Below are 25281 nucleotides of genomic sequence, written 5' to 3'. Positions count from 1 at the left end.
AACATGCAACAACAGGCATTATCTCTCAATTTAACACAGTTATTTTATTGAAAATTCAAATACAACCACACAAAATAATAAAAATTATATGTCCGTTAATAAATCTATTAAAACATCATAACGCTGTTAATTTGAATTTCCATTCAATTTTAAAAATGATTAAACATATTTTTTATTTATAAAAGTATGCCTGTTGCAGCATATTCATTACACTTGATTTATAAGATAATGAGCGAAGAATAAGACAGGCCTTAAAATTTAATTTGTATAAAATAATATAATTTTTAAAGTTGGTAGGCCTGTAATGCTGCTTAAAAACTATAACCACAAAAACTGTTTTTTTGAATTGATGAACTATCAATAATTAGATCGATTAACTGATTTCTAGCTTATGCTACAATCGTCAAAGTTTTATTGTCTTACTAAAATCACATGAAAGGAACACACGCTAACATTTATCAACGGACTTTTTAAACTTAGAATTTTCATTATTTTGTGTGGTTGCATTTGAATTATCAATCAAATAATTGTTTTTAATCAAGATATAATGCCTGTTGCACCATGTTTATTTTACTTAATTTACAAGATAATAAAAGGATATAAAAAAAATACATATTTAAATTATTTTATTTATAGTGAATTAACAAAGCGAAAATAATACTTGATATTTGAAGCCCAATAATGCTGCTTAAAAATTGTAACTACAGAAACTGTACATTGAAAACGATTAGCCCTCAAGAATTAGATGAATGGACTGATTCAAAATATTTTTATGAAGATCTATTAATATTTTAATGCCTATGCTATAATTCTCAAGGTTTGCCTATATATATTTTGGGTCGTTTGATTTGCATTTTCAATCAATGTAAAAATCGATAAAACATATGTTTTTGGCTTAAAAATGTGTGACTGTTGCAGCATGTCAATTTTATTTAATTTACAATATGATGAACGGAGAAGAAGCAAACAATTATCAAAATTAGGTTTTTTCAATTAATTAATTTCAAATGGAATAACAATACATCAAATACTTTTCAATGTTGATAGTACTAAAGTGCTGTTGAAGAATTTGTAACCACAAAAACTGTACATTGAATATAATGATCTCTCAAGAGAAAATATTTTTATCTATCATAGCTTATAATTCTCAAAGTATATTTATCTCACTAAAAACGAATATGTTTTTTTTATAAATTCTAGATTACCTACAATGAAAAATTGCCTAGATAATTGACGAAGATGAGTTCATAAATTATTTTATTAATAAACGCACAAATAAACGTTGTCTATTTGAAATACAACTTCAATGTAAAAAATCTAATAAACAAATATATTGATTTTAGATTTGATGTTAGTTGAATTAATACAGCAAAAACTTTACCTTGTTAAAAATATATTAATAAAAATACTTGACTACCATTTTAAAATTAAAATTCGCAATTAGCCTTGCCTTCACCATGATAATAAATACAATACAAGCAAATCAGATGCGAAAAACGAAACCTAGTATATGGATTCAATGTGAATAAGGTCGTTTATCTGTAAAAAACAGATTTAAAATTCTATTCGGTCGCTTAATATGATCACTTTTTTCATCCCTTATTTGTATTCTTCCCTCTTCCCTTCCTCCCGCCGCAAAAGCGCCCCGCGGGCACCCGCTAAGCAAACAATCCTCGTAATACGCGTCCTGTTTTTATTATTATGATAGGGTAGGATACGATTGTGCAGAGTTGTTATAGCGTGGAAGAGATCTGTTTGGTCAGCAAACAATCCTAAAAAGGGGCGGGGGGGCAGATGCGAATAGGAAATTATTCACGAGATACTTTGCCCTTGCTTTGCCGCGCAGGTTTTGGAACACGCTGTAGTCTTGAGACCGAATCAATTCGAGCACAATGCAATGCGTTCCGCCGGCCGCATCCGTGAAAATCGATAACAATAAGCGGCCCAGTGCGGTAGCCGCAAACGTCGCAATATATTCGAAATGGCCATTTTCCGATCGTTCGCGAGGTATGCAAATATTTACGGCTAACGATAAGAACGTAGTCTTTACTTTTCAAAGTGGTATATTAATATGAATTCAAATGAATTAAGAAGATTCATATCGTTAAGTTTTCAAATACCTCTGACAAATATGTATGTTTTACTCAAGAATGTATATAGTAACACCTCTTGAACTTTATTCAGCATCTACGCACAATTATCTCATCATCTCAAAGCTAGACCATGCGGTGCTGACCGATCATCATCATCATCATCTGCGGAACGACAATGACACTGCCAAAGAAGAACCATCGTTCCGCTCCAGCGTAGCGGTTGAAAGTCACGCGAGCGTATAATTAAAAGTATCCTACTGTAGTTATATTCACACAATGAAAACTCACTGTGGTGCAGCTGTGGAGCTTTTCCGGCTAAGTAGTCGTCCTTGCAGATGAACTTGTTGTCGTCGAGGACGTAGAGCTCTTCGCCTGTGCTCAACTGCTTGCGGCACACGAAGCACGTGAAGCAGTTCAGGTGGAAGACTCTCTCTCTGGCTTTCCTAACCAGATCTGATGGTGAGATGCCAGAGCCGCAGCCGCCACACTTTGTGCCGTACCGCCTGAAATTAAAGAAAAAGTAAAATTAACGTGAATTTTAAAAATCAATTAAAAACACTATTATATTGAATAAAGAAAAAAACAAAGTGTAATACTTCATATCTACTCGGCTTTGGTTAGGTGGTATAATTCGCTAAATAATACCTAAAAGACCAATATTATATTTGCGTTAACACAGTCAATTTGAGAGCTATCCATTTCATCATTATTCATAATTGAGAAAGAGATGGAATATACGTTCGATATACTTATCATTACTCCGATTGATAGATGCATATAAAAATATAGTAATGATTTTAATTTCCAAAAATTTGTTCAAAATATAAACAGGAATTTTTGAGAGATCAGAATTAATGATTATTATATAACTTTTATTCTATTCGATCATCATAGATTAGGTTTTCCTAAAATTTTCTAATTTATTAAGAATAATTTAAATAAAATCATATATAATGACTGTATACTCTAATAATAGCTTACAATTAATAAAATAGACTTTGATTTCAGTATGGTGTCTCACAACTAACTTAGTAGTTGTTGATTGTAACGCATAAGAGTAACACCTATCACATTGCAACAGAAGATTTATAATAAATTGAATATTTTAAGTTTACTTATAGGCTCTTAATTAAAATTATATTTTTTTGTTACGCATGTGTGTTATTTCACTGATATTTTTGCAATCAATTTTTTTTTATCTACATCTAATTTTTAATCTACTACATTATTTTTCATCTAGAACAAGCAGTTTATTGATTTATGTTTAAGCTATTAATAAATCAAAGACTAGTGTGATGAGTTAATTAGGTTAACTAGGCCTGAAGTAAAATTTAATCTAACGGCAAACCCGAGTGGTGAAGTAACAATTTGTTTATGTTACAAGATTTGCATTTATATTTAAATCATCGTTTTTTTTTTAAAAAATTGCAATTTTTTTTACAAACTTTACGATCCGTTCACGCGTTTTAGAGTGATAGTGAAACTTTGCATTCAGTTCGTTCACGCGTTTTCAATGATTAAAATTAATGTAACAGTTTGTAAAAATATCGTGCGAACGTAATACAGATTTAAAATTTATCAAGAAATGAAAGGATATGATGCTCAAAAAGTTTGTCCTTTTGTCATAAGCCGTGAAAATAGCGGACCGTAATATGTTAATTCTACTTAGGTATGAAGGAAAGTCGAAACTCTCTGGGAAACGGATCTGACAAAATATTAAGTATTAAATCAAATAATATAATTTTTTTGTCTTTGTGAAATCTAAGCTATTTCTAACTAAATTGTATAATCTTAAAGTACAGTGAGGTGTTGCAAGCGTGAAGACATTCGATTGTTTTTTCAATATGATCAATAAAATTTTATTGCATAATTGCGTTACATTATGCAACAATTTCTGGCAAGATATTATGATACGCATAATTTATAATAATCGATTATAAAATTAATTAGGAATTATATTTTTCAATTATACAATGTTTTTAAAATATGGTCGCATTTTAAAAGAAAATAAATATACTAGTAATTTTATTTATATTTAAATACAATTATTTTATATTTAAAATAAAATTAAATAAATGTACGTTATAGTGCATCAAAATGTAGCTAAAAACTCATTGAGAATAATAACCGCTTTTCTGCCACGGCATATTTTGTAGTACACGACCCCAATGTCAGCTACTTTTAGAATAAAAATATATATATGTCAAGTGTTAATGACTTGTCAAGGGCCCATATAACCCAAAAGAAGAATTTGCAGCTGGTAAAAATTAAAATGCTATCACAACAAAATAGTATTGAGATATTTTGTATAATATATAAATTTGCAATATAACAATGTGAATTTTTTTGTTATTTTTTGCATGTCACGAGAAGTATCATATTACAAAGACACGAACCAAAGGTACAACCCTAGCCTTTGAGAAACAAAAAGAGTTTTAGTTAAGTTCTACACAAATTATCATTTGTTATTAAATATTATTTTTCATATATTACAAGTGGCTAATGGCAACCTTGGTGAGTTTGACAAGAAGCATATTAATTTTATCAATTTATAAAACAGATATTTAAACGGTAATAATCTTAAAAGTTTCTTCATCGATATACCTAAATGGTCATGGATTTTATTTCGTAGCATAAGTAAAAGATTCCGTTAATGCCCCGCTGTGGCTCTTGGCATTACGGTCGCGTAGTGACTGATCCCCATATGTGGCGCGTGGCATTAGAACGGTTAAAAATAACATGAGAAAGGTTATTCAATTTTAGATTATTTTAAATGTTTTTTTATAAACAAAAAAATCTTAAATTAACTAAAATTTATATTAAATATTTTTTCTAGAATAATAATTGAAACATCGGTACATTTTTTAGAATTTTTTTTGTAGCGAGTTTAATAATATTTCTTTCACGTTTTAATTTCAAACCTATTGTAATGTATAATATAACTCACAACTCGAATGAAGCTTTGAATAAATTGAGAAACTTGCTACACATTACTTTATTATAATTAATATATTAAATATTATTACGAGAAAAATATTATGACTATAAAATACTTATTAAAAAAAAAAAATAATGATACAGCTGAAATTAGTTTGTAATTTAACATATAATGCGAGTAACCTAATCTTTGTAACAAAAATATTTTTTTGTACAATATGTATAATTTAAAAATATGTATATTACGAGCTGTGATAAAATTATTTTTTATGCAATATTGCTATTGTCTCTTAAAAATAGTCTTTCAATTCACAAAAACATGAAAAATCACAAGGACATATTTTAAGTACGGTGGCTACGACGGTGTCATTTTTGTGAAACATTAATGAATTTTTATTTAAATTTAAGCCGGTACGTTATCGTGGTGAAAATCATTGAGTTGCTTACCCAAAATTTTGGTATTCTTTTGGATTACTTTACGCAAACAGCGTACAACTACAAGATACTATTTTAAATGAACGACTCGTTAATAAAGAATTGTATTGTACTGTACTGTTATAATATTATATAAAAAAAAACAATAAAGAGAACCTTAAATATTCAGTAAAACTTGACATGCCTTTTTGGGAATGCTACCTCTGTTTTGATTTACAGTGACTATATTATGATTATTTTACTGAAGAGTACGCATTTAATTTACCTGAAGAAATCTTTTCTGCAAAACAGCTTGGCGTCTCTTGAGAAGCACTTATCGGTTAGAGATGCTCTGCAATCAGCGCAGCGTACACATGAAGTGTGCCACGCTCTTTCCAGAACATTCAACAAGAACTTGTCCAGAATGGGCTTGTCACACCCAGCACACGCCATTACCGCACCCCCCTGCACCCCCTCACCCTGACCTGCAAGTTAAATTCAAAAATAAATAAAAAATGTGCTCCTAAAAAACTTTACGGTCGTGAAGACGTTGTCCATTATAGATCTCGATCTTATGATCTCGAAACCGGTCCTCGTTGTTAACATTGATTAATTATGAAAGTCGATGATTTTAGTTTAAGTATGTTTAATGTGAAGTTACACGGTGTAATTTGTCCGTATCGGCAAATTTATGAAACGTGAATTCATAAATGAATATGCAACAAGAAGATTGCGGATGTATGCATGCATTAATACTATATTGCTTATTTTAAATTTTATATTTAAACATAAAAAGGTGTTATTTTATGATGTTCGCAGTAGAATACTAAATGTTTTATATATGCTAATTACAAATACAATATTATGATCGTGGTTTTAGCAATTAATAATACGAAGTTAAATATTAATAGTTGTAAGAAAAACATTAAATATGTATTGAATTTTAGTATCAGAATTTTTATGTATAAAAGGGTGTTATTTTTATTGTACTCATAGGTAAGATACTAAATGTTTTATATACCTATTATATATTTGTTAACTATAAATAAAATATTAAGTTCGTAGTTGTGGCAATTTATAATATTATAATAGGAAGAATAATATTTATGAAAATAATTAATATAAGTATAACTCTAATTTATAGTAGCAAAATATGTGGGTAAAAAAATATTTTAAATCTAGTTCATAAAATTAAAATCTATTTACATAAAAAAAAACATTACAACAGATATTATATTGTGAATAACTTAAATGTATAGAATTCAGTCATAAAATCTAATTTTAACATATGTGATTATTTTTGATTGGCATAGAATTAAGAATATTAGTCAAACTTTTAACCCTATGTGATGTAACATAACTTTAACACTATCAAATTTTTTTGTTGAAAGTATTTAATTAGCTTCAAAACTAATATCTTGCAAAGTTATTCTCAAACTTGTTATTTTACCACTGTAGTGGAATTAAAGTGTAATTCAAAATCATATCTGTTAGAATTACATTTTAAGTATAATACATATTTATGATTTTAATTAAAACAGAATTTACATTAAATATTGGTTAAATAAAATATTGTAATGCAAGTATATTTTTAATATTTATAATAATATAACAAATCAGATTATTAGAAGCAAATTGTAGTTTAAAATAACATTAAAAATCTAGTGCTTAAAATTAAAATCTATCTATCTAAAAAAAACGTTGACAGACAGATTTTTAATTGTTGCTTACTCTACTGAATATCTGAATCTTCTACATCTTTTAGATACATGTATAGAATTGGGATTTTAAGTCGTAAATTCACACTTTATTATATATAGTTATGATAAATTTTAGTAGAGTTGTCAATGGCATATTTTAACCTTATGTAAAGTAACACTACCAAATAGATGCTTATAATCAGCTCCAAATAGTATATTAAGCAGTGATTCTCAACCCTAATATTTTACCACTTTCATGTAAATAAAAAGTATAAGGCAAAAGCATATTTTTTAGAATAACATTTATGCTTATGTAACGAAACATAACACAATGTTTTCAGGTATTTTTCTAATATTAACTTTCAATCGATTAGTCGCCCCTTATCTACTATTTTCTCCTAGTAGAAGTTTTGCGTGACTCGCATGGTTTTCCAGACATTTGAAAAAAATATCAATAAAATCATTTATTATGTTGATTCTAAAATTATCATTTTAGAATCAACATAATAACAATTGCGTTAAAATTAAAACCACTCTACATATTATTGTTTTTTACTATTGAATTTTTTTTCATATATTCATTACCATAAATCTAAAAATTACTACTAATATAAGAAAATAATAATGTAACTTAAGATTTAACGCTATCAAGTCGTATTTTTAGATATGCTCTAAAAATATATTTTGCAAAGTAATTCGCAAAATTATTATTTGAACTTTTAAATCACTTTTAAAATGCATTCTACATTTAAGGATTATAACTAATTGTATGCCTTTTAAAGCTCAAATATGCTTCGGTCTTAATAATATTTTATTTAATTGTCCCAATTAAAATTAGTTTATTCCGGAAAATATTTTGTATGTATTTCCGTACTTATTTTAAGTTTATAACTACAATTTTTTACAGTGGAGATAAATGGTTAGAAATATTCATACATGTATGACGCAATGCAAGAATGATTAGAACAAAATACAATCAGTCATTGATTGCCTCATTAGGAGCGAATTGTTCTTTAAACTATAACCATGTTTCAAATGTATAAATTGAATATTATAGACAATTCATAAACTATAATTTGAAATATAGGTTAAACATTAATATGCAATTTCTACTGAAAACTAAATTTGTAGAATTGTATATATTTTATTATATTTTTAAAATAAATAATTTAACCTATTAAACAATTAGATATATATGGTTATGGATACTTATTAAGAATATAATACATAATTTAATGATTTACTTAATTATTTATTTCGACAAAAATAATGAAGACACAATAACTGCCGTAATTTAAATAAAATATATTAAAAAAATTTTAGAGAAAAAGGAAGAAATGTTCTACAATTTTTTTACTATTTTTAAATACGGGATATAGATAGTTTTTGAGAACTGCCGTAGTTTTAAATGTATTTCCAAGAAACTTCAAAAAATAGTCCTTGTAAAAATGTATTAAGTTCGGTAATCAGTCTGGTACAGAGCTTATGAGTTTCAAAATCTAAAATACTAAAAAAATTAAAAAACATAACCATGAAAAAAATAGTATATTAGAAATTGTAATTGAAACGTGAAAAAAATATAAATTCCATTTTTTACGAAACGTCGTAAAATTTATAGCTATATAAAAAATTTTACAATACACAACTTTTTTTAAATATCAACATAAATATCTCAATAAAATTCATTAGTAAGCTTTATTCACTATCCTATTTTAAAATATCAGTTATTAAAGAAAATAAAAAATCTAGAAATAAAAGTGAAGAAGGCAAAAATGTTATATTTATATATATTTATATAATAAAATAAAATATAGCATTTTTATATTTTTTAAGCAACAATAATTTACATAATTCAAACTTTATAACATTGTTTGATGTAGGTCAGTAGTTTTAATAAATGTTCAATAAATATTTATGTATGTATTTTATTGTATTAAAAATAATATCTTTTTTGCAACGTTTGTCATTTTCGGTAACGCTCATCAAGTTTTATTTTATCCACCTTATTCTTCAAACCTTGCTCATTCTGACTACGGTTTATTTCGATCGATGCAAGTGCAGAAGATGTAAAAAGAAAGCTATCGGAATATTTTAAAGCAAAGCCTGCAAAATTTCATACTAATAGAATTAAAAAAATACCGAGTGGTAGAAGAAGTTGATATATTTAGAAATAAATTATTGTTTGTTATTATCCCTAATTTACTGACAAATAATTTACTGAAAATAACCGACAATTACTCTTAAAAAATCAATTACCGTATTTCTTTAATTTAAAACTTTTTACTAAAATATTTCTATATTGAATTATTATATTTTTTTATATAAATACAACTTCCAACAACAATTGAGATAAAAAATATGGTATCAAAAGTAATGAATATACCATTTCTTTATACTTTGAAGGTTTTTAATAGTATTAGTTATTTTTTATCGCACAACAAAATAAAACTTATTATTGGAAAAGTAATGCATTTACATTAAAAATAAATAGCTAACATATTATATAAAATTGTAATAACCGTCTTATATAATTATCAACAAAATTTTATAATAACGACTTTCGGCATAAACTTCTGGTTTGTTTGCATTTACCACATAACTAGTTTTTACTGTTGTTAGTTTATCTCTATACTTATCGCTCACATTACGGACACGACTTTCAAAACCCTCAACCCCACATAATCATAGGCTAATTTTCTGAGCTAACTTTTAAACAAAAAAGAAACATCTATAATTTCGGTAAACGCTCGACACTTATCAAAAACATGACCATAAAAAAAACATTGAGAACCGCTTCGATCTTGAACTTAAATAATTTAATTTTTAAAGAATTGATAACAATCCGGTAAGTGTTTAATGTGAACACAAATAAATTTTCCGACCATCAATCAACGCATAGTTAAATATATTAGATTGCTTATCATAAGTTAAATATATTCGGCTAACACGCAAATAGTTAAGTATTTAATGAACATGTGACATTATTCAATATAACATATAAGTAATTACGTCCAATAAAACGTTTTGGACGTATGGGTTATAATTATTTATAAACTGTATCCATTTTGCGGTAATTAAATGGCGTAACCAAAATAATACCATGCTTTATATGTTAAACACAATCATTAATAATCGATTAAGTACTTCGATACTTACACGTGTTCAGTTTTAGCAGGAAATTTAAAAGCCGGCGGATTAACACTTCAACGTTTAAAATGCAACCCATATAATCCCTAAAAACTACCCCTTGTGTTTTCTATAGACACTTGAAGCATTTGCAACAAAAAATAATCCTAGCTTGACAATGAAATATTTGAAACTCTCATTTGTATATAATATACATATATATGTATATATACAATATTAAATATTCAACCACAAAATGACAAAGTAAAGGTTCAAAACGCTGTAAATCACCGCTGAACCTTTCGAGGGTCAAAAGGTCAGCGTTGCAGGTAAATAAATAATCTCCCGCCTTACTAAATACGTTTGATTTATAATTATCGACGCTATAAATCGCGGCAATTAACAAATCACGCGACACCGCGGTTTGCGAATAAACAGAGATCAAATGTCACAAATGTTCGACTTGTGAGGTATTTTATTTTATGCGCTGAGTCCAATTCTTGGTAAGAGTTTCGATACTCTTCTCGGAACGCATCAACGGATTAGCATCGTAAACAATAATCTGTATACCTGAGTGTCATTCTGAATATCACGTTTTTTATATTGTACAATTTGCTATAGATATAATAAACCACGATCATAATACCATTAAATTAGTTACATAATACATATACATGTTAATAGGTGAGTGTTTATTTTGTCATACATGTTTGTAAATAATATATAAATAATAATACTTGTGTATAAAAATTCCAGCATTTATAGTCAAAATATATCACAATAAAACCAGTAGGTGTAAAATGCTTTTTTTATTTTTATTTTTTGAGAATAAAAACTCGAGCCGTGGTATTTATTTACTTTAAATTTGGAACTACAATTTTTAAGGAACTTATCTTCGCAGTGTAGTGTGTACAAATAGGTAGAAATCAGTATTATGTGAAGTCAGATATTCAAAAACAGTATTGCAACTAATTATTTGGTAATAATTCCATAAATGATCAGTTAAAAATAAAAAAAGTGATCAAGATTAAATAATAAAAATGAACAGTAAATTATAATAAACAATCAAAATAATATTATAGATTGTCAGTATACAATCAATTTTTAATAAGTAAAATAAAATAAGCGTTCCGTAAATGTAACTAAATGGTCAGTAGACATAATATATATTCAGTATCGATTGATCAGTTATTGTTTAATTATATACACAACTAGCGAATTTTATTTTAAAAAATAGTTATAGGGTGTCACATTAACTGTTAAGGCCAAATGTTCTTAACGTACGAGCGCAGTGAATAAATACAGTTTCACTAATATTGACCAGTGGATAAAGCAATTGTTTGATAGCTAATAAAATTATTGATTATATAAAATAACAGTTGCGAAACGTCCATTTACTGTCAATCCCAAACCAACCTAATGAAAGTTCTTAAACTTATATTTAATTAACTCGTTTGGATTAGGTTTGGGTTTGAACAGCAAATAAACGTTTCGCAACTGTGATTAATATATTATAATTATCGATCATCATGTTATTCAAATACTGATTATTTATTTTAATTGATCATTGATTACTAATCATTTAGTTATATTTACGGACCGTTTGTTTTATTTTACTGATCAAAAGCTGAATTATTTACTGATCAGTTAAATACAGGTGAATAGTATTCAGCGTAAAAATAATAAATTATTAAGATTGTGCATCTAATTGTAAATAATTTTAAGACTGATTACAATTTTTGCGTAGAATGCAATGGGAAACTTCCACAAATGTCACCTGATTTTGAGATTATATATATTCCCTTTTTAATTATATTTGATAAACTACCATTTACAAAGTTGCTAACTGATTATTTGCGTTACAAGTAATAATCAAATGTTTTAATATTAATTGTAATGCAAGGTAAAGAATATTAGAATAGCTTGATTATATCTAGTTTAAAAGTTCAATAGAAATTTGATTATTAAAACATTAAAAACTATGACATATCTTCAAAAACTGTAGAGCTTATAATAAACCCTATCTAAATAGCAATTTTCAAACAAATTTTTGCACAGTTACATTTTATTTTAACATGTGCTTTATTAATAAATTCTACGATAAATGACCTGATTTTTCTATTTGTATTTTAAAGAAGAAGAATATTAACAATTATTCATTGCTCGGCGAATATTAGTCTATGTTCCGTAAAAATACTTTTTAATATAAATTGAACATGACGCTTACAAATATTATATAAGGTATTCGTATTTAATAAACCATAACAATCAACTATTTGCATTTCTAATAAGCTGCAATTAAATAGTTCGAGTAACAATAATTAACTTTGCTATACATTATTTAGATATTACCATAACATTTATATAAAAAATATACAGCAAATTTCATATATTATACTGTTGCAGTCTTAATTAAAGTTTAAAATGACCTAACCTACCCGTATTTTAAATAAAAAAATGACAATTACTCCCTACACTGCGAATATTACTCTACTACAACATCAACAACCATTTTAAATATTTACAATTCAAATAATAATTTGTAAATAAATAGTTTGAGTGCCAATGATTACTTTTTCTATATATTATTTATATATTAAAATAATTAATTAGAGGTTCCCAAATATTAGGTCGCAGTGTTTTAAATTTTTAAGCAAACAAGCTACAATATGACATGTCCATATTATATATAGTTTTGAATAAAAAATATCGTTGCACCGTTACATTTATATTTTAAAATGTGCTTTATTAATTAATTCTACAATAAATGACATAGGTATTATTTTCATCTTCATTTTAAAGTGGAAAAGGAAGACTGTAAAATTAATAACTGCACTACGAATATTAGTCTATTCCGTAAAAATTGTAATTCTTCAACATAAATACTTTTAGTATGAATATAACATGACGTTTATATACAAATAAAAATAGCCTGCCTCTAAAAAATCTAAGGTATTCCTATTAAATAAACCACAATCAACAATGATTAATTTAACTATTTGCATCTGTACTAATAATCTTAAATTAAATAGTTTGAGTGCCAATGATTTATTTTTCTCTATATTATTTAGATATTATCATAATATTTATATAAAATAATAATTAGAGGTTACCAAATATTATGTTGCAGTGTTTTAAATTCAGAAACAAACAAGCTAAATACGACATGTGCATATTATAATATACACAGTTTTAAATAAAAAATCTGAAAAAATATCGGAAAAATATTCTGCTTCATATTTTTTTGATATTATCATACTTTAAATAAAAAATGAATCAATGGTTCTCAAATATTATGTCGAAGTGTTTTTGAACAATCAAGCCAAAATACGACGTGTGAATATTAAATGACATAAAAAATATGAAAAAGTCGTAGCACAGTTACATTTTTATTTGAAAATGTTTCTTATTACTTAATTCCAAAATAAATGACCTAATATTTTCATCTGAATTTTAAAGTAGAAAAACAAAAATGTACAATTACTAACTGTACGGCGAATATTAGTCTATGTTCCGTATAAATTGTATTTCTTTACTGTAAATACTTTAAATGAATATAATATGACATTATATACGAATATAATAACCTTCGTTTTAACAATTTTAATGTAATTCTATTCATATTTAAAAACCACAATCAACAATGATTTCAACTATTTGCATTTCTACTAAAAATCTGCAATTAAATAGTTTGAGTGCCAAGGATTTATTTTGCTCTATATTATTTAGATATTATCATAATATTTATAAAAAACTAATCAGTGGTTCTGAAATATTATTTCGCAGTGTTTTAAATGTATAAACAAACATGTTAAAATACGACATGTGCACATTATCTTAAAAATATCGTTACAGTTGCATTTTTACTTAGAAATGTGTTTTTATTAATAAATTCTACACTAAATGACCTAACTTTCCATTTGTATTTTTAAGAATAAAACGACAACAATTTGAATGCCAATGATATATTTTGCTCTAAATTATTAATATAATATCATAATATTTATATAATAACTAATCAGTGGTTCCCAAAGTATATGTTGCAGTATTTTAAATTTATAATCAATCAAACTAAAATACGACATGTGCATATTATATATATTGTTTTGATTAAAAAAAAACAAAAAAATATCGTATCAGTTAAATTTATATTTAAAAATGTTTTTTATTAACAAATTCTACGCTAAATGACCTAATTTTGCAATCTGTATTTTAAATAAAAAATGACAATTACTCACTGCACGGCGAATATTAGTCTATGTTCCGTAAAAATTGTACTTCTTTACCATAAATACTTTTCAATATAAAGATAATTTGACGTTTATATACAAATACAATAACCTCTGTCTTAAAAGTTTTAAGATATTTGTATTCAATGAATTACAAAAACAATGATTTTAGTTATTTGCATTTCTACTAATAACCTGCAAAACGACAATAATTTGAGTGCCTATGATTTTTAATTTTGAACTAACTTACTTAATTTTTAAAAACATGTTTTAGATTATTGATCTAATATTTTTTCACTACGCGGCTTTCGGTTGCTTTAAAAAAAATCATGTGACGTTTATCAAAATGATAATAACTGTTTTGATTTATAGCACTCTATGGGTTGTAAAATATTTTATGCAATATATGAAAGATTATTGTGGATGTATTTTGACTATGTACACATTGACATCTATTACCATACGCATATGACAAAACACAAGACGCACATAACGGTGACTCCCGATGAATATCACGCGTCAACCGAAATGCTTTTAGGTTTAAGTTAATGTTGTTAGATAATCTGATTCGACTCTGCCAAATTCCGACCTTCGCTATCGGTCATGTGATTGACAAAATTTTAAGACGTTCGTCGGGAAGTCACCGTCATCGAGGGTTTACGACGATGCTGACCGATGTGGTGGGGGTGGAAGGGCGCATGGGCCCCGCGAGCCAGGAACCCCGCCACGATGCTGCGAACTCGACGACACCACTATCACACAACCATCGCCCGACCGACACGAAACTATTTGACAGGCACTGATAATACGAACGAGGCGCGAGCAAACACGACACGTACCGAGCGACAGAAGCCGCACGACTGGCGAATCGAAAACTGTGGACAGTCGATCGCGGCGAGAAGAGGCCACGCCCATAGGCGGCGCGCGCATGCGCAGCGGCTAAATGGCAAAGACGATTAAAGCACGGCGCCTGCGCGGACGAATGGGAGACGGGCTGGTCGGGAGAAGGGTGGCGACTCTTGCGCTCGCTAGTTCGCAATTCGTCGGCGACTTGGTCACGTGACAAGATTGGAGCCAATCGGAGCTGTGATGCTAAATATTGGAAAAAACGCTTTTCTTATGGCTCCCTGTTTCTTCTGTGTGTATTTTCGCGGCAGGGGTACTCAAATTGAATCGCTGCAGATGATGAGTGTATGTTTGCAGTTTTCGACACGCCGATGTGCTTAAAAGCAAAAACGATTTTGTCGGAATATAATAATTTAAATTTGATTCATAACCGTCAACATTATTTTTGCTCAAAAATGAGATATACAATTAAATAAGCTTTTTTTATTTTTCAAATAAGATGAACTATAATAAATATGACAAATTATAATATGAATAAAAGTAAAACATTAAAAAAATATTATACGTAACTTTAGCACAAAATTTAATTTTACAATGATCTATAGTTCTATACATTACATGTGTAAACATTTAAATGTTTTCATTTAGACTTAAATATAATTTTTTAAATGCTAGCTCTAAAAAAATTAAATCGCGCCAAACCGCTTCCGGGAAAAAAGAAATAGATAAGAGGTGACTCATCGATAAGTCATGTTTTTCCAGTTCATAAAAGCGTTAGTAGAATTCGAATTATACACGATAATGTTAGAGCCTGCATAAAAGTTTGATGATAATAATACCAAATTACTAACACGATAGAATATAATAACTGGGTTTAAATCTCATATAAACGATTTTCCTAATCTTACGGATGAATATCATGATGATAAAAAAAATCTCTAATAATGACCTTCTTCAACTCATAAAAAATATCACATATGTATAAAATAAAATAATAATGTAACAGTTTTAAATTAATTAAAACATAAATAAAAGCATGAAAGTGCTTCTTATACGATATCAGTAGCGCTATCCAAAAACCGTACGAAAAAAAGCCGGTTAACTGATTTTAACCGCTTTAGAAACCTCTTTAGAATCACTGTGATCATTGATATCTTATTTATCTTTCCTAAAAGTTAAAAAATACGATCTTCAAAAGTTCTTTTAACAATGTTTCTTCTGTTTTACTATTTTTTTAACAATCACAGTAAAAATCACAAACCAAATAATTTAAATTTTAAAGTCAATAAAAAATCTCTCAATACACGTTATGTTTTATCACAAAATGTGTATTTTATCACATCAAAAAAGTGCATTCCCACTGCAACTTAATTGCTTTGACGTGAATTTTTGACTTCTGAGAAGTGATAATTGTTTTTGCGCTCTCCTATTGACCAAAATTTGGTTTAAATTTACTTTGACCAATACTCTTATATCAGAATTCCATAGTAATATTGGTAAGGATAACTATTATATTTTTGAAACATAGATCAAAATACGAGATTCAACGTCTGTCTCTATTTCTTACTTACTTTTTATTTTAGACTTGACCTAATGAAAGATCTAAAATTATAATTTGTTTTAAAATTTTTATTAGGTCAAGTTGGATTAGGTTAATTAATGTAGGTTTGCACAGCATATGGACTTATCCACAAGTGTCAAATTGAATTTGCATATAATTGTACTAGCGCCTGGGAGTTAAATTATATTTCTGCTATTAAATTATATTTTTGGTGAAATTGTAATTGGACTTCACTAGTGAAAATATAACTTCACTGAAAAATACACATTAATTGCAACATTTATACCTACATCGCATGTGTAAATATATATTACTACCTATGGAAAAGTTTAAATCATATAAATTTACTACTATCTGTCAGATAAAATATATTTTAACGGGTATATATATCTACCGGTAAAAATGTATTCCGATATGACTTCACTGAAATGACTTATTCAAAAATTTTTTTTTCGGGATAGATTCGAGACTGTTTTTTTAGATTTACTTTGAAAGGTCACCCGAGAATTTCTGGTTTAAAATCAGGGTCGTCATTTCAGCTTTTTCTAGGGGGGAGGCAAAATTTGTTTGACATTTCTTTTATTATTTCAATTTCACTAGGATTCATAGTATTTTATTAAATACCATACATTTTTCTAACCAAATTCAAGGGTGACAAATGCCTGCACCTGCCCCTTCTCCCTTAAATGACGTCTTTGATCGGGGTAAGTATTAGGCCTAATGTGTTACAACGGTGTAACTAAATATTAAGAGAGTAGACCGAAAGTCTTGGAATCAGTGACATTTATATAATTAATTATAATTTGCAATTAACATATGTCACATATCATCGCTTTTTACTAAAAAATATACTATCAAATAAATTGTGCTGGACATAGACTCGATGTGAATCGTTATGTTGATTTTTCATTTTTTAAAGAACGTGTAAAGTTTTATCACGCAGCTAACTGCGAAAATTTTGGCAATTTTTTAGTTTATATATTAATATTTTTGAAGGTACGAAAAACGACGACACGCTGGCTTTTATTATGATCACCACTCGCTTAACTATTTTTAAGCATTTTTCCTTGAAGAAAATAGTAGTTTTTTACTAGCAATATATCATATTTTTCACTGAGTCATCAATTGAACCGCAAAAAAAGTTTTGGGAAATTGCATGTAGGTGTAAAGAAAAATACCCAAAAAATACGTACTATTTGAGCTTTTGCTGCTAAACAACGATAAATCGTTGTTCGTGAAACTAGCGAGAAATGCTAACAACGGTCGTTGTTCTGTCATTGTAGACATCATAATGATCCAATATGAAAACTTTCTGTGCGCCAGTACATTAGCGATATAACTTTTTTTTTTTATTTTAATTAATTTTTATGTAAAATATACACAGATGTGTGACTAGACTGAATTTTTATACAAAGAAAACTTTGCACAAAAATTATAAATAATATACACAAAAAAATATATTATACTTTTTTCCAATATTTTAAAGATCATATCTGATGAGTCTACCACCCATGCCATTATTTCACATTCAACACTTTCACTGTCCATTATCATTATGAAGGATTAAGACTTATTTTTAAAAATTCAAAAACCATAAAAAAACCGTTTTCAATCGAGACATGAGCCGTCCACGCAATTGAATGCAACCGAAATGAATAATATAATAATCGATTAACCCAAAAAATGTTTTTTTTACTGCAAAAAATTAATAACAAGGTCAAAAACTGTTATATGTGTTACATATTTTTTTTCAAAAATAATTATAAATGGTAGCATTTCTCCCCAGAGTTTAATAATTAAATTATATACGCGACACAACCGATACCTTATACACACGTATTATAAAATTCACAATACACTAAAATAACTCATTAGTGTATTTAAATTTAATAAAAATATAAGAGGGTTCATACATACATTTATACGATTTCTGTCCTTCGTGTCAGGTGTGCTTAGTTTTTGTTAAACACAAAGTTATTATTTCATTTTTGTGTGACTTGTGCGTTCGTGGGCTCCAGCTGTCTCCGAAACGGGATTTGGTTTCCAGACTTCGAGCTGATTCAGGAGATACGAATAGCGATCTTTAGTGGTCTGAAGTTAGATCAGCTTCCTCTTGATTTAAGCTTGTACGAACTTAGTGAGTCTAATTTGAAAAAGTTCTGATGTCTTGAGCTCCGAGGTTTGATTGTGAGTATCAGAAAAATCTCTGAGGAAGCAGGGACGTCAATTGGAAGAGGAGTAAATGGGTGCTTTTGTCTCGTCTAAAATTTGGCCAAAAAATTGCATGTCAGTTAATATGAATTACTATGAATTTTAATGAAACAAAATATTAAAAAAACGACCACTGACTGGTAAAACCCAAACCTAACCTACATTAATTATCCTAATGAAAATTTTAAAACTAATTATTATTTGAGAACTTAGATTAGATCAAGTCTAAAATAAAAAGTAAGCCAAGTCATTTCTTAGAGGAAAATAAGCGAAAGAAGATGTAGGGACAGACGTCGCATCTCGCATATTGCTCTATGTTTTAAAAATATGATTGTTATCTTTATAATATGAGAGTATTAGCCAAAGTATGTTCAAACCGAATTTTGGTCAATATGAGAGCGCAAAAAGAATTATCACTTCTCAGAAGGCAAAAATTCACGTCAAAGGCAATAAAATCGTATGGGCGCCGTCGTTCCCACAAAATAGTCACATATCAATAAATAAATTCAATGTGTTACAGCAATTTATATACAATAGTATGACAATTAAATATAAATTAAACTATATTTTTTACTATAAGGGTAGAAAAGGTTAACTTAACACAATAAGTTATTTTAAAAACAAAAACTATAATAAGAAGTGTATATAAAAAGCGCCACTAACATGTCTCAAAAAGGTCAACTTAATATCATACATACATATCTATACATTATTTATCCACACCAAGTAAACTGTATAAAAATAGGGTTAGTCCCTTCAGTCATTCAGATCATTCGACTATACATTAACGTGTGATTGCGCCAATTTCACGCGTTATCTTTATTAAAATTAAAACGATTGATGGTATTTGGGATTCGAATATTAGACGTCATAAATTATGAAGCTTCATATGAAATGCAATCACTGTAATTAATTTTAGCACCGATTTACAACACCTGTCCGTCGCCGGTAGTCTATTTCTATAACGCCCAGATTATCTACCTATGGCTTCTTCATTTTTTAAACAACTACAAAAAAAATAGGAACCAATCTTCCTTCTTTTGATTAGTTGCTATATGTTGCAACGAAAGAATAGCACCTAAAATACAGTGGAAGGGAAGGAACACACGCAGATGGATAGGTTCGATTCGTCTCGCTCGCTTCCGATGTCGAAATTAGACGTTTTATCGCGACATTCGTCTCGGTACGCCCGCGCTTAATAAGCGAATGCCGAAAAACCATGGCCGCGTGTAAACGGCAATAAAGATAATGAAGTCTGCGCGGAACGAATTCCCTTTTGCGCTACGATGAACTCGCTCGCTATATACACGGGATTCCCCTCCTCGAAAAGTGCACCCTTAGATATATCTATTTGGATAGACGCATTAAAGTTTGATTGGTGGAGAAACTTCGGCTGAAAGTAAAAGTCAACATTGTAGATGGTTTAGCTTTGAATGGTGAACTGCAAGAATTTACAATACATATATTACACAAAGCAAATACATACAAAAAATAATTAATATTTTTTGTAAAATTTATAATGCATGCAAGAAATTCGTAACATGAAAAAATAAAAGGGCAATTTTTATTAATTTTGCTATGCAACGCTAGATGTCATTTTTAAATAAACTATAATATTAAAATAAATATAATGATGTTAAAGTTTTAAAAACTTTAACTTAAAAATGTATTAGCACGAACCAGTTAAATGCGCGTTTTTGAGTCACGCGGGAGCGCATACTGAGTGAGCAGGTTGCATTAGTCAGTCCGTGAAGCTGAAAATAAATGTATTATTTTAATTAATATGAGTTATTTATTTCTTAAATCCTGCAAATCATGCTAGGATACGAATCTCAAGAATCGCGTCGAAGCGTATACTAAAAAAAGCACCGCATCAAACTATTATTTTGTAACACAAACTGGTGTGGCTCTTTGAGTCATGTCAAATCAGGAGCGCCAGTGAAGTAGTTCTAAAAAAATACCGAAATACTACTCCCTATTGGGGTAATCAATGATATTTCCGAAAAAAACGGAGATGAATATCCCGGTTATTATATTTGTTGCGTTGGAGTTGAGTTGTGGAGTGTATTGTTTAAAAATGAGCGTTCCCACTGCAACGGAACCTACACGATTGTATTGCTTTTGACGTGAATTTTTGACTTCTGAGAAGTGATAATTGTTTTTACGCCCTCCTATTGACCAAAATTCGGTTTGAATTTATATTGACCAATACTCTCATATCATAAAGATAGCTATCATATTTTTAAAACATGAGCAATAAATATGCGAGATGCAGCGTCTGTTCCTACTTCTTCTTTCGCTTATTTTATCCTGAGAGATGAGTTGGCTTACTTTTAATTTTACACTTGACCTAATGAAATTTCTACAGCTTTAATTGGTCAAGCTGGTTAGGTTAATTAACGTAGGTTATGTTTGGATTTGAACAGCAAATGTACAATTTCACAATTGTCAAATTGAGTTTGAAAGACATTAGAGCAGCACATATTTTCACTATCGCCTATCAGCTAAATTATATTTTCGCTTGTATAAATATATATCTACTTGCAGGTAAAAATATATTTGAGCTTCACTATTGAAAATATATCTTTACTAAAAAATACACATTCACTGTAACATATATAAATCGTATGTAAATAAATAATAATAAATATGTAAATGTAGATACATATAACTACTTAAGGAAAAGTAGAAATCATATAATTTTACTAGCATCTACCAGATAAATTATATTTTCACTTGTAAAAATATATATCTACCGGGGAAAATGTATTTCGATATAATTTTACTGAAATGACATATTTTAAGAAATAATTTCGGAATAGATTCGACTGTTTTTTTAGATTTTCTTTGAAGGATAGCTCGGGAATTTCCGGTCGTCAATTAAGCTTATTTTTAACATTTCGATTTCATTAAGATTCATAGTATGTATTTAATTTAATTACATGCATTTTCTGGCCAAATTCAAGGGGGGAGAGAAATTCCTCCTCTTGCGCTCCCCCACATAATTGCGTCCCTGGTTTGGCCAGGATATAAAAACAAATATCGGGTTTCATCTGAAAGTAAAAATGTAGCCGATCAGTTCATATATACTAAGGTACAGATAATATAATATGACAATTTAATGTTTGATTTTTCTTATAAATTTAATCGCAATTATTTTTTGAGATTTCTGCTTAAATATTATTACACAAAAATATATTTTTTAAAAATAAATAATTTTCATCTAGCGCCGAGTAGCAAAAATAATATATTATTATTTCAATTTAGCAGAAAATATATTTGTAAATATATTTTAATTTGTAAGTCACGATGATTATTAATATTTTCAGACATTTTTTAAGAACTATTTCAAGAAAGGAAAGACAAATAAGACAGTTTAGAACATTTTCTACCATTTCTAAAAATGATATTCATATGCATGTATAATAGATCAGGCTTAGCCAACAAGTCGATTGCTGGTTATATTGATCGCGACGCAATGTACCGACATTTTTACAATCAGTTTTAATGCCGAAGAAGTGTGACTTTACAGCCAAATAGACACCGGAAAAGTTGGTAACAGTTATAAACATATATAATTACCACATATATAGAGAAATGTAGATGCAGCTATCTGGTGGTGGAGTTGAAATGGCATGTCTTGGAACTCGAAGTCTTCGTTGGCGTGTCGAGTTGTATTATTGTCGGCTGGCTGTGATTTCGGTGGAGTATCTAGGATTTGTCGATGCAGACTCCTAGCTCTGCTGCTGACTCCGTCTCTCACCGCATCTCTCCACTCTGTTACCAAATGTCACATTTTTTATAATGCTAGTTCGAGACAACTCGCAGATGAGGATGTTTGCGAGTTTAAATTTAGCTTGCGATGATTTTAGAAAAATTATTTAATCTCTCTTATCCTAGTACAACTTACGATTACTCCACATTGTTGACGTAGCAATAAATCAATTGCAATCAAATTAGAAGCTATTTTATTTTGGCAATTTATCTAGCTCTTGAAAATAAAATCTTTAAACAAAGATTTTTGCAATGATAAATATTCAAATTTAAAGAGATTATTTGTGAGTCAATATGAAAATCATCATCAAATTATTTTCTTAATTTTGTTGATTTAGCAAAATTAAAATACAAACTTCCCATTTAAACAACCACAGAATCGATGATTAGATCACAATTAGCAAAAGCAAATTTCGTTCAACAATTTAGTGTGTCATAATAAATGAGTATTCGATTTTACTATGAATTAATTTCTATCCCCCAGGAATTTGATACGTAGTTCATGACTAATTTTTATGTAAGATGTCGATCTTGACAGCAAAGAAGTTGACGAGCCTCGTAATAGACGACACGCTTGCTACAGATTCAAACAAATGAATTTTGTCTAAATGAAACTGATGGAAGGAAAAGCAGATGGAATCTGGAAATATGGCAATAGGTTATAATTGCTTATCCTGCAAATAAATTATCACAGGAAGAAGGATTACGAAGGCTTGTTGGATTGTATCAATAAAACATTCATTATGAAATTTCTCATTTTATAATCTATACTGTATATAATATATATTTCTTATATAATATCAAAACCTAATTGTGATCCACGTCCAACATTTGTGGTTCAACAATGTAAAACTTTACAAGGAAAACGTCGCTATATCTGTTCCATAAACGTTTATAGATTTTACATTGTACTTATTCGCACGAAAAAAAAATATATATGATATATTAAATAGTATTTCATATTATAACATATATGTACGTAAATATTAAAAAACATACACTTCTATGTCAATTAGTCTATATATAGGATTTATATGTCGGATTATAATAATTCTCGTGATATTCTTTGGGGAACTATTTGCTAAACTATATAATATATATTAGATTAGATGTTAAAGAAACGGTGCTAAAATTAAAAAAAGATGTGAATGCAAGCTATATTGTTTAATGCGATACAAAAACAAGTGGTAGTAATTTTTATAATATGCAATAGTTAAATTATCGTAAAAAATAAAATAAACATCACAACTTAAATATCACAGTTATAATAAAAAAAATTACGCCAGTTGATATAAATAATATATATTTCTTTTAAATTTACGAATAGCGCAATGGTCCCTGCCTAAAGCTATTTCGCCGAAAATTCAAGGTTTATATAATAAAATTCTATATAGGTATAGAGCAGTGAATTTATGATTAAAAATAATATTACACTTATAACATTGCCACGTAAAAATCTACTATTGTGCATGTTTAATAAATGATGATCGCATGCATCTACTTTTCAAAGTTGTTTAATATAAAAATTATTTAATAAGTAAATAAAAAAAATATATCAATAATTTTGGCACACTCAAAACGCTCGTGTTGCTTTGTGTTGCTTCGCTATTATATACAAATTAAATAAAAACAATTAGGACACATTATTAAATAAGGATGATAAAAAAAAGTTGCCTAGAATAGTTAGTTAACAAACTTTATCTCAACATAGAACTAAAGTTAGTCACTGCTTAAAAAAATTAAATTAAATTAAAAGCGTTCAGCGACATTGTGCTGATTTCAACAATACGATTAATAGACTTGAACTGCCATCGAAAAGTGTTGCCGACCTTTGTTTTACATCATATATTAAAAGATTCTAACACGTTTCTAATTTTTTTTATATAGTACATCTATAGTGGTACACTTCAATGGTAACCGAAAACATCGCCTTAAAATATAATGATTCGACTTATTTAAAATTTAGAATATGCAACGACGATCTTACAATAAAACACTCTTTCATTTAATATAACCGAAAATAACCTATGAGATAATTGAAATTTTAATACTGCAAAACAAATTACAGAACCTTGAAACACATATTGAAAAAGCCTCATTTGCACACTCAACATTAAATACAAGCGATTATCGAAAATAGATGATATATGTATATATATATAATCGAAAACTATATAAAACACAAGCTTATCCACAAAATAAAATTGCTCAGGTAACGATATCGCGGGGTGGATATTTCATCGTTTTTATCATTTTGCTTTTCGCCTCTCGACCAGCTTAACGTCTTTCACCTGCAGATTGTGTTTGGACTTTGCGGCGAATTTGATGACCGCCTGCGTGGACACCAAAGGCACTTGTCTGAGATCTAACCTGAAATGATCATTATAAAC

General features: G+C 28.5%; 2 protein-coding genes across 9 annotated transcripts in view; both read right to left on the bottom strand.

The window, feature by feature from the left end:
• The window catches only part of Lim1 (LIM homeobox 1), an 80698-nt gene extending 65334 nt beyond the window's left edge, over positions 1–15364 (bottom strand). For 2 of the 5 annotated variants that reach the window (XM_088196979.1, XM_088196982.1), the window contains exons 1-3: positions 15089–15361; positions 5731–5929; positions 2382–2596 (exon numbers count right to left, since the gene is read on the bottom strand). In XM_088196979.1, coding sequence (XP_088053105.1) covers positions 2382–2596; positions 5731–5929; positions 15089–15104 — 430 coding nt within the window. In that variant the 5' untranslated portion in view covers positions 15105–15361. Of the gene's footprint in view, positions 1–2381; positions 2597–5730; positions 5930–15088 lie in introns of all 5 variants that reach the window. The other 3 variants (XM_088196981.1, XM_088196980.1, XM_088196983.1) reach the window with 3 other exon arrangements.
• Positions 15365–23632: 8268 nt separating this feature from the next.
• Kdm2 (Lysine demethylase 2) overlaps positions 23633–25281 on the bottom strand; it is a 30968-nt gene continuing 29319 nt past the window's right edge. For all 4 annotated transcript variants that reach the window (XM_088197233.1, XM_088197236.1, XM_088197235.1 and 1 more), the window contains one exon: positions 23633–25261. In XM_088197233.1, the coding sequence (XP_088053359.1) occupies positions 25141–25261 (121 nt within the window). In that variant the 3' untranslated portion in view covers positions 23633–25140. The remainder of the gene's footprint in view (positions 25262–25281) is intronic.

The sequence above is a fragment of the Plectrocnemia conspersa genome, unplaced genomic scaffold (assembly GCF_051122295.1).
Source record: "Plectrocnemia conspersa isolate PC_06_02 unplaced genomic scaffold, ASM5112229v1 ptg000011l, whole genome shotgun sequence".
NCBI lineage: Eukaryota > Metazoa > Arthropoda > Insecta > Trichoptera > Polycentropodidae > Plectrocnemia > Plectrocnemia conspersa.
The sequence above is the reverse complement of the archived record's forward strand: the minus strand, read 5'-3'. Positions and strand labels throughout refer to the sequence as shown.